General features: G+C 44.2%; 1 protein-coding gene across 1 annotated transcript; it reads left to right on the forward strand.

Annotated features, from left to right (window-relative positions):
* Positions 1-964: 964 nt before the first annotated feature.
* LOC147427066 (uncharacterized) lies at positions 965-6,074 on the forward strand. Its single transcript, XM_086498047.1, has 3 exons — positions 965-2,675; positions 4,778-5,095; positions 5,181-6,074. Exons 1-3 carry the CDS (start codon positions 1,299-1,301, stop codon positions 5,379-5,381), a joined length of 1,896 nt encoding a protein of 631 aa, XP_086354173.1. The 5' UTR covers positions 965-1,298; the 3' UTR covers positions 5,382-6,074.
* The last annotated feature ends 6,518 nt before the right edge of the window (positions 6,075-12,592 follow it).

The following is a 12,592-nucleotide window of genomic DNA, read 5'->3' on the forward strand; positions in this document are numbered from 1 at the left end:
TAGCTGCTATAGGACCTCCTCTCGACCCTGGTATGGTGACCTCTCCTCAAGAAGTCCATCTTGGGGCTACTCTCTCTCCCAAGCTCAGTGTTAATTATAACATCATCTTTTGTGTAGTGTGAATGTGGAAGCCGTGAGCACGATTTTGAGATTGCCTCGTGTATCTGACCGCCTGAACTCGCCCTAACTCTCTACTTTATGGGGCGGCTGTCTACATTGCAAGTTTCCTCGAGGGAGGTAGTAGGTGAATGTCATAGGCCCCTGTCACACATGGGCGGCAGACAGGGTCGTAAAAGTAAAATCTGAGCACCTTGCTTGTCACACAGGGCGAACAAACCTCATATTTATAATTTACATTCTCAGCATCGTCCAATAGCCGTAGCCTAGGTGGTAGGCGCTCTGTGGCTTGTGGTTGCTGTGCCGGGTTCAAATCATCTGGCAGCATCTCCCGCTACTTGTTTTGCGGACATCCACCAACGAGTCAACATGGGCGACGGGTCTCCTTCGCAAGTTTCCTCTAGGGAAGCAACCTTTCACTTTACACCCGAGGCCCCTGTCACACTGGGACAGGCGACCACACACCTTTTTGGAAGGAAACCACGTAAAGGCAGTCACACTGGGTTGTTGTAAAAATATTGTTAAAATAATGTTTGACTCTGCAAGCAAATTGGCTTTAGCCAAGTGGTTGGGCGTTCGCATTTGGGGCTGACGGGCAGAGCTCAAACCCTATGAACTTCAGTCGTGCGCACGCTTTTTGCAGTGGGCCGCTTCCATGGAAAGTTGGCCGGCCTCTCTTGTCCGCCCCTCTGACAAGTGCTCGCAGCTACCTTTTCCCTTTTTCATGGCGAATGGGGCGCTGCCATCTCAGCATGGCCTCGCACACCACGTCCCAGTGTGACAAGGGCCTGAGAGGATCGAATGCGCAAATAGGAGAGGTATGTGCAAATAGGAGAGGTATGATATTGGTTACCCTCATCCACACGCACATGTATGTAGCAGCCCTCAATCAACTCTCTCCACACACCCGCACTCACACGCACAGAAGGGATACACGAACAGAATCAGCAACTCCACACACACCCACACTCTCACGCACAGTAGGGATATACGAACAGAAGGATAGCCATTCTGTACTGCACACTTGTTGGACGCTTAGCTAAACGAGGAGAACTGGACTGGAGGAGAAGAAACGTAATCCGCGGAGTCAAATGAATATGACGAAGCCTGGTCTGTAGCTGGAGAGGAAGAGACACCGTCAACCCTCTTGCACCTTCTGGGCGAAAAGCCCTTCCCCCAGTATGCAGATTGTGGAAGCTACAGCTTTGCATTTTGGGTGCTCCGATAGACAACCTTGCCCTTATGGGTTGGGCTCTGCAAGAGCGTTGGGCGCCCTGCCTCCCATCGACCCTCTCCGCAAGCAAGCCGTAGAGTTGTCTGCATCACTCCATGCGGCTCTTCTGTCCAGGTGCCAGAGCATTATCCTTTTGCCCATGTGTGCTGGTGGTGCCAGGGCAGTGGTCTCGTTCCGTTGCTGCGCTAAGCCGCCCAAGTTATCAGTAGTGGATCACACTGCCATAAACAGCTTAGACCCCTCCGCAAGCGATGGCGAAACCCTGGCGGTGAAGAAGCCGTCTCGAAGGACTAGGGCCCCTGTCAAGCGCATACTCCAACTGAATGGAAGAAATTTTGCGAAGAGCATTGTTGCTTCCAGCTCATCCTCAACTGAAGCAGCGAAGTTGTCTTCTACAGATGTTGAGGTAACAAGGTCCAAGTTGGAGAGATTGAGTGTTGAAGAACCAGCCTTGTTCAAGTATGTCAGCCAAGCAGCTACGTCGGATGTTTCTGTGGATCAAATTGTGAGCCGCGTGTCTTCCTTGATGGGGATCGCAAGAGTCAGCTGGAATGAGGCAGTAGCCATGCTAGCAAAAGCCCCCGCGATACTAAATTTAAAGACATCAAAGCTGGAGGAGTCAGTCGTCTTCCTGACAGACATGGGCTTGAGCCAGGAGGACATTTCAGCTGTATTAGTAAGCCATCCCACTTTCTTTGAGTATGATACCAAAGAAATGAGGAGCAGCGTTGAGTACTTAATTTCGATAGGCCTCCCCGAGGATGATGTTGCAATTGTGTTTCGCGAACGCCCTCAGGCCTTGAATGCGAAAACAGAGGATGTTGTTTTTAGTATGGAATGCCTGCTGGAAGCCCAAGTATTACCAGAAGATTTTGCAAGGATATTGAGCAGGGCTCCTGATCTCTTTTCTCCCAGTTCAAGAGAACATTTCAAGTCTCGCCTTCACTTCTTCAAACAAGTAGGTCTTTATGGAGGCTCTTTAGGCAAAGGAATTGCTCGACGACCTAATCTGGTGCACTCTGATTTAGGGGCCATGAAACAAGCTTACAACTACTTGTCAGAGTTCCTGCCACCAAATGATGTGTCCAAGCTTGTGCGCAGATTTGCAGAGGTTCTTGTGATTGATCCAAAGCGAAAGATGGAACCTATGGTGAATCATCTTCTACGGCTTGGAGTGAAGCCTACACATTTGGGAAAGGTCCTGTTGCGCCGCCCTCAGTTGCTAGGGTACACCATAACAGGAATAGAACCAACAATACAATACCTGAGAGAGCTCGGTGTAACTGACAAAATGTTAGGCAAGGTCATTTCCATCTCTCCACAGGTATGTACATCTGTTTGAAACTGTCTTTCATCTTTTGTAACTGTATAGTGAATTTTACCTGCCTGAAGGATGGGTGAAGCAATGGTTCCCAAATGTCACGAAATTTTGTGTTTGACGTCCTTAAATCCTCTTGGGTTTCCCAATGAAGTGAGTACTTTCACTAAGGTCTGTCTGCATGTGATTTTTGTGCACATTTTGTAGTTTGATAGGAAGTCTCACCTTGTCTAGTGTTGCCTCGTTTTTATTTGCACATTTGGTGAGGTGGTTTTGGATTCATGGGTGATATTTGATGGTGGCAGTTGCATAGGTGCATTCAAACTCGATTGAAAACGTTTGATAAACTTTGGAGTTTGAAATGGAGTTTCAAACTTGACCTTTTTTTTTCTTGGACAATTGGGGATTTGGGCCTTTGGATGATGTTGATGATGACTATGATGATGATGATGAGAAGGATGAGGATGGCTCCTTGCATGAGGAGGAGGAGGTGGAGGGAGAGATGGCTTTGGCTTTGAGTTTAAGTTTAAAGAATGATAATTGGTAGTGTTTGCAATTTGTACACTTGTCTCTAGTCTACTCTACCCGTGTTTGCAGTCTACATCTATGATTCCAGTCCAACCTATCATGTTTGGTAGTTTATTAAGGTTTAAGTCCTAAGTTCCAATTCGTGACACTTACATAACTGTTTTCATAGGTCTCTTTTTTTAATGCTCAAGGCTTGTTTTGGGCTGGGGAAGCGGATAAAAAGAATAAGGGCCAGGCTTGATTCGGCGAAGGGGGTTGAATCAAACTCATTTCATACTTTCAAACTCGTCCATGTTTGATGTTTGAAAAAACTATGGGCAGTTGTGCAAATGCGTTTGTTAATGTTATTTTTGACCCCTCACATGGATGCTCTTTTGTTAGCACCTTGGCGTAGGGAACCTTCAGATTGTTTTGCTTTATGACGAATATGTCAGAAGCATATGTAAGTTGAAAGTTGGATTTAAGTTGACAAATGCGTATGAGCGTGTGTCACACAGACTTGTTTTTTGCTCAATCGGGTGTTTGCGTGTTGGTAGCTTCCTTTTTGAAAGCTCTTGTACACCCCAGAATTGAATGGATTGCTCATCTAGCGGACTTATATATCAACATATAGTATTTTGCAGAGATTTTAAAAGTATATTCAGGCCTAGCTTCATGCCTTGTTTGCTCGACCAGGCTTGTGGAAGAGATTTAGTAACTGCATCTTGATCTGAAATAACTTCAGGGATACCGAACAACATGGCCATGGGATCATGCCAGGATAGTAGAAAGAACTTGGAAATGCATGATCGCAAGAGCTAAGGCCTTGTTTGATTCATTCTGAATGGGGAGGTGTTAAGGGTGCCTTGTCATCAATCAGTTTTTAGTGTTTTACAGTACAAATGATTTTTCGTAGAAGTAGCGTGGTTCCATTTACACCAGGTATGCAGGGTGTTTGTCTTTTCTTCTTGCTCTTTGTTTGCCTACCCCCTCGGACAATAGATGTGGTGGTAGAATGCGATATTATGTGATTTTCTTCTTGCTTGCTAGCCCTCAGACAAAAGATGTGGTTGTTGGTTTTGGTAGTCCTGCCCATGCTTCCGTCAAGAAAACTGGAATCTTAAGCGTTCGTATCTAAACACGCCTAGCAGCTAGAGGTGAAAACATCAATTGGATCATCAACCGTGATCTTATGCCAGTCAAAAGTAGGCGTGCTACATGTGCATACCTATTGGCATTTCTAGGCTGTACGTGTGGGCTTTGTTAAGATTGGGATCCTCTACTTGAAACAATCAAGGTATGTATGGGGATCGGATCATGCACTCAAAATTGAACGCAGACGGCTACTTGAAATGTGAGACAGTTTGCTTTTTTGCCGTGGCAAAATGTACTGTTTGTGTGTTTGCGTATTTAGTTGATTGGTATGTCTTACATGGATTCTGAGTACCCTGGGTGAATAATGTGTTTGGAATGGTTTTCTGGGTGCTCATCCCATCACTGAACTTCTGCAAAGTAGTTATCAGTCAATTAGTCATGCAACTTGCACTCTGTTTTTTCTTTGGTGAGAGTGTTGCTGATTGGGATTTCCCACCTTGCTACAGGTGCTTACATTGAACTGTGAGGAAAGGCTGAAGCCAGCAGTGGAGTACCTTCGGTCCATAGGTTTGCAGGAGAGCAAGGACATGGAACGACTGCTTGTTCGCAATGCCCAGATCTTGTGCTGCAGTATCGAGAAAAATCTTGCCCCTAAGTTTAGTTTCTTTTTGGATACTGGGCTTAGGAGAGAGGATGTGATTAAGATTATTGTGCTTTTCCCTTCCATGTTCGGCCAAAACCTTGAATTGTCACTTGAACCCAAGTATAGGTACCTTGTGGATGTCATGAAACGCACGCCTGAAGAGATTGTTGATTTTCCTCAGGTAAGCAACCATTCAATCCAGTTCTGCACTTTAGGAGAAGGTAGTCTCTACATAGCAACTCATGTGGCTGTCTATGTGATTGCAGTATTTTGGCTACAGCCTTGAGAAAAGAATAAAGCCAAGGTATGAAAAATTGGTGGGCAGAGGGATCACAAACATAAGTCTTGCATCAATGCTTGCATGCGTTGAGGCCGACTTTATCACCAGATACTTGATCGGTTCACCCCCAGCTCGAGCTCCTTACAAAAGCAAAAGCACACCTCGAAGAAGCAAATACACTGACTAATCTTTATTCACTGTGTCCATGGGGCAATCCCTGTCAACTTATTTTCGTCCTTGTCATGCAGATTTGAGCGGAACGGGCCGTCACTTTTTCCTATATGGAAAATTGGAAGGCTCGAAGCACTATGGCCTTTCTAGGTTACTGGCTCTCAAATCTTCTAACACATGTACAGGGCTTGTACAAATTGTGGTGATTCTGTTGTGCCTTTTTTTCCCTCTTTTTGGCGCAAGGGACAGGAAGTAGGTGCAGTGACTTTTTGGGCTGGCTCTTATGTTTCCTGTGCGTGCCCATCGGGCTGAGAAGCTAACATGTGGGCTGTTGTGGGATGGGTTTTTCGAGGCGGTCATATTCAATTGTTGGGTGATGTAAGCATTGGCTGAGCAGCATTTTGGGCGGCCTACAGGCTGCTTCTCCTCACATGTACAAGCACGACTGAAGGCAGAACAAACTACTGCAAAATCGTTTGTTTATTTTATCCTCCCTAGAAGCACAAGCCTTTCTAGTTATGATCAGTTTTGTTGTTGAACCCTCACAAGCCTCTCTTTGTAAGCAATGCATTGCCAACACTCATTGAATCAAGTACATCTGCAGACTTTCTTCATGGCAATAGAGGCATCCTCTGCTGGCAGGCCGTGTGTGCTGTGTGAATGGGCATGTTTACATTGTTAATGGATTTTGCAGCAGTGATTTGTACTCCATTGGTTGTCACCTTTCAGATATGTTTTTTTCCAGTTTGTAGCATTTAACTATGGGTCTTTCAGGTTAAGCAGCCGAAAGGTAACTGTACTCAGCCTTGGCAAACAATGTTGTTTTGACAAAATGGCACTGTGGATAGGTGATAGGGGATTCTATCAGGTTACCTTTTTCAGCATTTTCCAAGTTTGTATATGAGGCTTCCTGTGACTTTGTTTTAGAATGCCAATTTTTTGTATGCCCTTTTTTAAAGTTGTATGTTTCAGAATGCAATGGAAGCCTTGTTGATGTGCATCAACCAGTATCTGTAGTGGACTATACGCTGTTCATACTCTGGTTTGTGAGGTGCCCCAATACCCTACACCGTGCTGTAGTTTAAATGTACCTGCAGTCTTCTGAGAACTTGTATTGAGCATTTGTGCCTTGAGCAGTTGAAAGCAAGCTCAATTATGAACTTACCATGCACTAGCTATTTCCAATGTGTGGCTACTATGAAATTGATTTTGTTTAATGAAATACGTGAGTGGAGCACAAGATCAAACAAAGAGGAAGGCTAGTTGCAAATCGGATAATATGCCAGTTAAATGCAGCATGTTGTACTAACGAGTTTTGTCTCTTGGTCAACATGCCATGTGTAGTATGTCAGCATGTGAATAAGCATTTTCTATCTTTAATGCGCAAGGGATGCAGGAAGCAGGTCATGTGTGCGCGCCCATTGGCACAGAGCATACATTTAGGCTGTTGTGGGACTGGTTTTCGAGGTGGTCATATTCAATGGTTGGGTGTGGGTGTAAGCTTCGGTTGAAGAGCATTTCGGGGCAGTCTAGAGGTTGCTTCACCTCACACGTATAAACAAGATGAAGTCAGTGAAGTACTGCAAGATAGTTGATTTATTTTATACTCCTCTAAAGCACAAGCCTTTCTAGTTATCGTCAATTTTTGTTGAATCCTCACAAGCCTCTTTGTTAGGGTGACATTCTGCACCACTTATGATCCATGAGGTTTATGGACCTAGTACACTTGCATATGAGTCCACTTGGAGAGTCAAAATAGTCTTTGAAAAAGTGTTTACGACTTATGCCCATGATCCTCTCCATTTGAGTTGATTTGAAGAGTCTTTCAAGCAAAGGACTTATGCCCATGATCCTCTCCATTTGAGTTGATTTGAAGAGTCTCTCAAACTTTGCTGGTAATGTGAGTAAAATTTCTCCTATCCAAGGAGCTCATTTGTACACATTTGATGATAAATTAAGACGTTGCACTATGCACATTTTCAACTATGAATGGTTCACTTGTGTTTTCGTTATGGGTCAAATCACAAAAGCCTAATTTTAGCAACCTGGCTCACGAGTAGAACTAAAAGCCATATAGGCTTCACTTGTTGGAGCGCTAAGTCCTCCGACTTGTCGTGTGCTCACGCACTAGCTTACAACCCCGGTTGATTCTGTTTCAATGATCATCGCTAAACCCGAGCAGTGTGCTGTTCTTCCTCTACTACTCTTAAATTCAATCGGCTAGCGACCTGCCAACCCTCCCCAAGGGGCTATTCCCACATTGCACAGCCAAGCTGGCCACCAAGGGCTGCTTCCCACTAGCTCTCGCCATTGGGCCACAATCCACCAAAGGCCTTGTTCACACAGTGAAATTGGGCATAAGTATGGTGGAGATTTAACATTTGATTAAATACAAATGTGCTAGAAATACAAAGTAGTAGAAAGACACTCACATCATGGAAAATTTTAGCATCATCTTTCTTTTGGGTGAGTTTCTTGGAAACACAGTTTTGCACACTTATCAAGCAATGTATGCACACATTTATTGTGGTGATCATACACAAAACCACAACAAAATGTATGTAAAATTTCTTGAAGAAGGAGAATACCGTCTAAGAAATAGACACTGCCATGTTGGTAAGACATCCTTACACATAAGCACCATGAATCCAAGCTCTAAAGATCTACATGGAATGTATGTAATGCCTTTCAAGGCATTTGGAATACACTTGTCCAGGGGAGGCACATACTTTTGATCTACTCTTACATTTTAAATTCTTTAGGAGAGACATTTGATTTCTACACCCTATTGTTAAAGTCTTTAGGGGAGGACACTTTGAATTTGATGCTACATATGACACTCAAGGGGAGGCTTGTTAGGGTGTGTGACATATTCCACACCACTTATGGAGCCATTTTCTAACTAGTTATGCATGCTTAAACATCTTAGGTGATGTCCATTCATACATATATGAACAACAAAGGTTTCTAAACCTAGTACCCTTGCATATGAGTTCATTTGAAGGGCTAAAACAACCCCTTAAAAGGTGCATATGAGTTTTTCTCATGATCTTCTCCATTTGGGTTGATTTGAAGATTCTCTCACACCTCATCGATGATGTGAGCAAGATATCTCCTCCTCCTCCTATATAAGGAACTCATTTCTACTCATTTGATGATGAATTAAGGAGCTACACTATGCACATTTCAACTCTGAATGGCTCACTTGTGTTTTTTCCATAACTCTACACTCTCAACGAACGAATTGCATCATCAACGTTCAGTTCTCTCTGCAATTCTAGACATCCATGAGCAAGGAAAATTGACGTGGATGCAATTAAAGCTTTGCTCAAAACTGCTTTGATCGATATCTGGCCACACTCGATGACTTGAAATGCTTTGGTTGATATGTAAGCCAAATGTGGCGTACTTCAAAAAGCACAAAAAGTCCTTGAGGAGATTTTCGGAATGCCATCTCTTGTAGTGCATTGATAGTGGGATATGTTAAAAGATTGTGCTTTGCAATGCTTTGTTGGGATAAAGTACTTGAAAGATATACCTAATGTGGTGCCCAAGGAAAGCTGAAAAAGGTTCTTGGTGGGCGAACATCCGGGATGTCAACACTTGGTGTGCATTGATTGCGGTATATGTCCAACATGGCCGGGGACTATTGGTGAGAGATGTTGTACTAGGCAATGCTTTAGTCGATATGTAAAGCATGTGTGGTGTATTGGTTTTGCTACCCATTGGGGAATTTAAAAGGGGAATTTAAAAGCCCACCCAAAAGCTTAATAATATTTCTGTACAATGTGAATAGGGAAACAAAAACATGGCAAGCAGTGAGCAGGCAGCAAAGGAAAGAAAAGGGCAAGATTCAGACACTCGTGCCGACTCGTGCCATGCTCGGATGTGTTTTCCAAAGAAGTAGAATGCTCTACAGGGTGTGGCACCCCATTCGACACCAGCGACGACAAATTTCATGTAGCTTGCTCTTGTCGTTGCCATGCCGTCAAGAGGACCTCCCTGTGCCCAGCAATAGCGACATCGCTATTGGGGGGGAACACATTTTCAGTATATTTGTTTTGGGAATTGAGCATGCAACGTGGGGTTAATCAAAGGATGGAAGGAAGTTTCTTGCATGGGGGAGGTCTATCCTCGTTAATAGAGCACATAGGGTGGACTCGAGGGATCAACGGTGTGCATCCGATCCATAGTTGATCCCTGCTACGTGACCTAAAAAGTTTAGGTTCCCATCCTCGCGTTCGTGCATCGAGCCCCCGACCACCCCACACAGACTACGACACCCTATCCAACCTGCCTATCACGTGCAAGCAATTCGAGGCCGCGCATACAAATCCTTGCCCCCCCTGTTGCGTGGATCCGACGGTCCAAAGCCCCCCCGCCCGGCCGTTGATCCCTCGAGTCCCACCCCGTGTTATTTATAAATGAGGGAGGTCTCTCTCTCTCTCTCTCTCTCTCTCTCTCATACCCAATCCGTATATCTCTCTCACCCTCGTTAAGCTTAACATATATAGCTCCTTTCAAGCTAGCTCCTCTCTCTCGAGCTCTCATAGCATTTTTTTTTCTAAATCTCCATTAAGCTAATTACTCTCTCTCTTATTCTCCCTCATGCTCAAGGAGAAAATCACAGTAGCTCCCTCCCTTTTATGCAAAACATAGCTCTTCTATCTCACTCTCAATGCACCATAGGTTTTGTTTATGCTCAAAAAATAATAACTTGCCCTGATACTCAAAGCTCTCATATCTATCTCTCACCCTCATACTTAAAACGGAATTATACCTCTCTATCTTGGGGAATCTTCATAATCTTAAGAGAGCAGTGTGAAGATAGAGGAGTAATGTCATTGAGTCTCGACATGTTGTTGCTATTCTTGACGTGTCACAACCATAAAAAATACTTGTCTTCACTTGTGATTTGACTCTAGATATGTTGTTAGCTCTTGACAAATGTAATACACAGAATTGGATTATTGACTCAGGTGCCAGTTTTCATGTTATTTCATACAAGGAGTGATTCTCTAGTTATGCTTCTACACATGGTTCAACTAATTTGGGTGATTCTAATCAGCTTGAGATAAGTGGCATTGGAGATGTGATTTTTTGTATACGCAACAATACCAAGTTCATGCTGCAAGGTGTTAGACATCTTTCAAAGCTAGCTAAAAGCTTGGTTTTAGTAGGACAGCTTGGTGTTCTTGGATACACTATACATTGTTTGGAAATGGTGATTGGATTATTAGAAAGGGTAACTTGGTCATGCTCAAAGACCAGGAATTTGGCTCATTATATCCTTGTATGTCTCTTGAACTCTATCAATGTAGCCAAGGTACCTTCTATTGAGTTATGGTGGGCTTGTGGTATAGCTAGCTTGGTCATATGAGTAAAAAGGAATGGAAGCAATTGCAACATTTTGGCTATTTTCCCATGTTAAACTATTTTGATTTTAGCTTGTGTGAGCATTGCATTTATGAAAAATAGACTAGGCTTACCACTTTGACTTTAGATCAAAAGCTAGGAAATCCTCTAGATTTGATTCATAGTGATATATGCGGGCCTATGCTGCATAAGTCTCTAGGGCAACATTATATTTTCTAGATTTCATAGATGTCTCTACTGTCAGGCCAAGGGCCACCTTGGAGGTCAAGGACCGACGGGCCAAGGGCCAAGGGCCGACTGCTGATGGAGACGGGATCCTAGGGGCAAGGCCTATAAAGGGAGGTTTGACGGAGGATCAAGGCAGGCAGTCCCATGGCTTTACATTGGTATCAGAGCTCAGGGAGGAGGAGCCATGGAGGAGAGGGAAAGGAGATCAGTTGCATGAGGCATGCATGGTCTCTCTCTCTCTCTCTCTCTCTCTCTCTCTCTCTCTCTCTCTTTGGAGAACCGTGGGCAAGCTCCTTGAAGAGACCTTCTTCTCCATGATGCAGGGCGGGCATGGCCCCTTGTATAGAGGAAGGGTACTCATGTGAGAGGGACCGCTTGACAGAGCTGGCCGAGGAAGTCCTGTGGGTAAGGCCGCTTACGACGGGGAGGGAGCAAAGCTCACCTCCACCAAACCGCTCGGTCATCACAGGTGGATTTGATGGGAGTGTGAGGTGGAGATCACCATTTCCCAACACAGGGATGTGGCTGGGCGAGAATTCCTCTGTGACTCCTACGCAATTGGCCACCATCGCTCATAGTAAGCTGCCATACATTTTTTTAAATTATCTCGTTATGATTTTTTAATAGGGCATCCAATTTTGGGCACCTTCCCCTGCTAAGAGGCACACACCATGCGGAGTGCCGGGCAGCAATCCGTTTGTGAGCATTCGAAGCATCATCCCGAGACTTCATCTTCATACTCTGCAGACCATCATTACCTTTTGCATGCAGTTCTTACATAGGGTGTGCATACATTTTTAAGTTATGTCTCGACTCATGCACGAAGTCAAACATAGATTGTGACGGCCTTTAGGCCCACATGCACTCGTGGTGCAAAATGAACATCTCAAAAATGGTAAGATAGGCAATTGAGCATCGAACACATGTTAATGATATGCATGGCATGATGATCATCCAACATCATGGACTTGCATGGAGGACGCTTTTGCGACCCCTTATAACTGCAGCAACGACCAGGACCAATAAGGTTTGAGTTTTCTTGTTCTTGTGGTTTTCATAGCTTTATGTATCAGCTTGTCCTGCAAGCTCATATAATTAGGGTGCTCACCATCATGGTACCCAGAGAGCTTACCTACAACTCAACTATGATCATGGTCAATGCATTACGTTCACTTCAGTTGGGCATTATCGTACTTTGGCCGAGGGAGCAAGGCTCAAATAGAGATACGACAGAGGTAAGCGGCAAGGCCGATCATTGGTTTCATTCTAAGAAGCCGGCCGCCAAAACTGGTTAATATGTTACATTCCAGCTATATGGTAACTGCTAGTAATATTGGGGAACACAAGACTTTCTACAATGCCAACTATGTTGCTTTAATCAAGCAGAGTTTGGCAATAGGTGACATTGGATAGCTAAATTGTAGATTCTATCTCTATCAATACTGGGCAATCTCACGTTTCTCAATACAGTGCACGATTCGGCAAGGCCGATTCTCTATGAACTTTTGATACGATCGATCTTCTCTACTTGGACACATATCTGTCACAAAGTGTACCTATTTGCTATGAGCATTCTGTATCAGTTTTGTCTCATCTTATTAATAGACTTCTCGAGAGCAAGGC

The sequence above is a fragment of the Adiantum capillus-veneris genome, chromosome 24 (assembly GCF_014529385.1).
Source record: "Adiantum capillus-veneris isolate H3 chromosome 24, ASM1452938v2, whole genome shotgun sequence".
Lineage (NCBI taxonomy): Eukaryota > Viridiplantae > Streptophyta > Polypodiopsida > Polypodiales > Pteridaceae > Adiantum > Adiantum capillus-veneris.

What these genes read in the sequence shown, in the direction of transcription:
- LOC147427066 (XM_086498047.1), top strand. Translation starts at nt 1,299, where the DNA reads ATGCAGATTGTGGAAGCTACAGCTTTGCATTTTGGGTGCTCCGATAGA. An exon ending in TCATTTCCATCTCTCCACAG is followed by an intron (nt 2,676 to 4,777) that starts GTATGTACATCT and finishes ACCTTGCTACAG; the next exon opens with GTGCTTACATTGAACTGTGA. An exon ending in AGATTGTTGATTTTCCTCAG is followed by an intron (nt 5,096 to 5,180) that starts GTAAGCAACCAT and finishes ATGTGATTGCAG; the next exon opens with TATTTTGGCTACAGCCTTGA.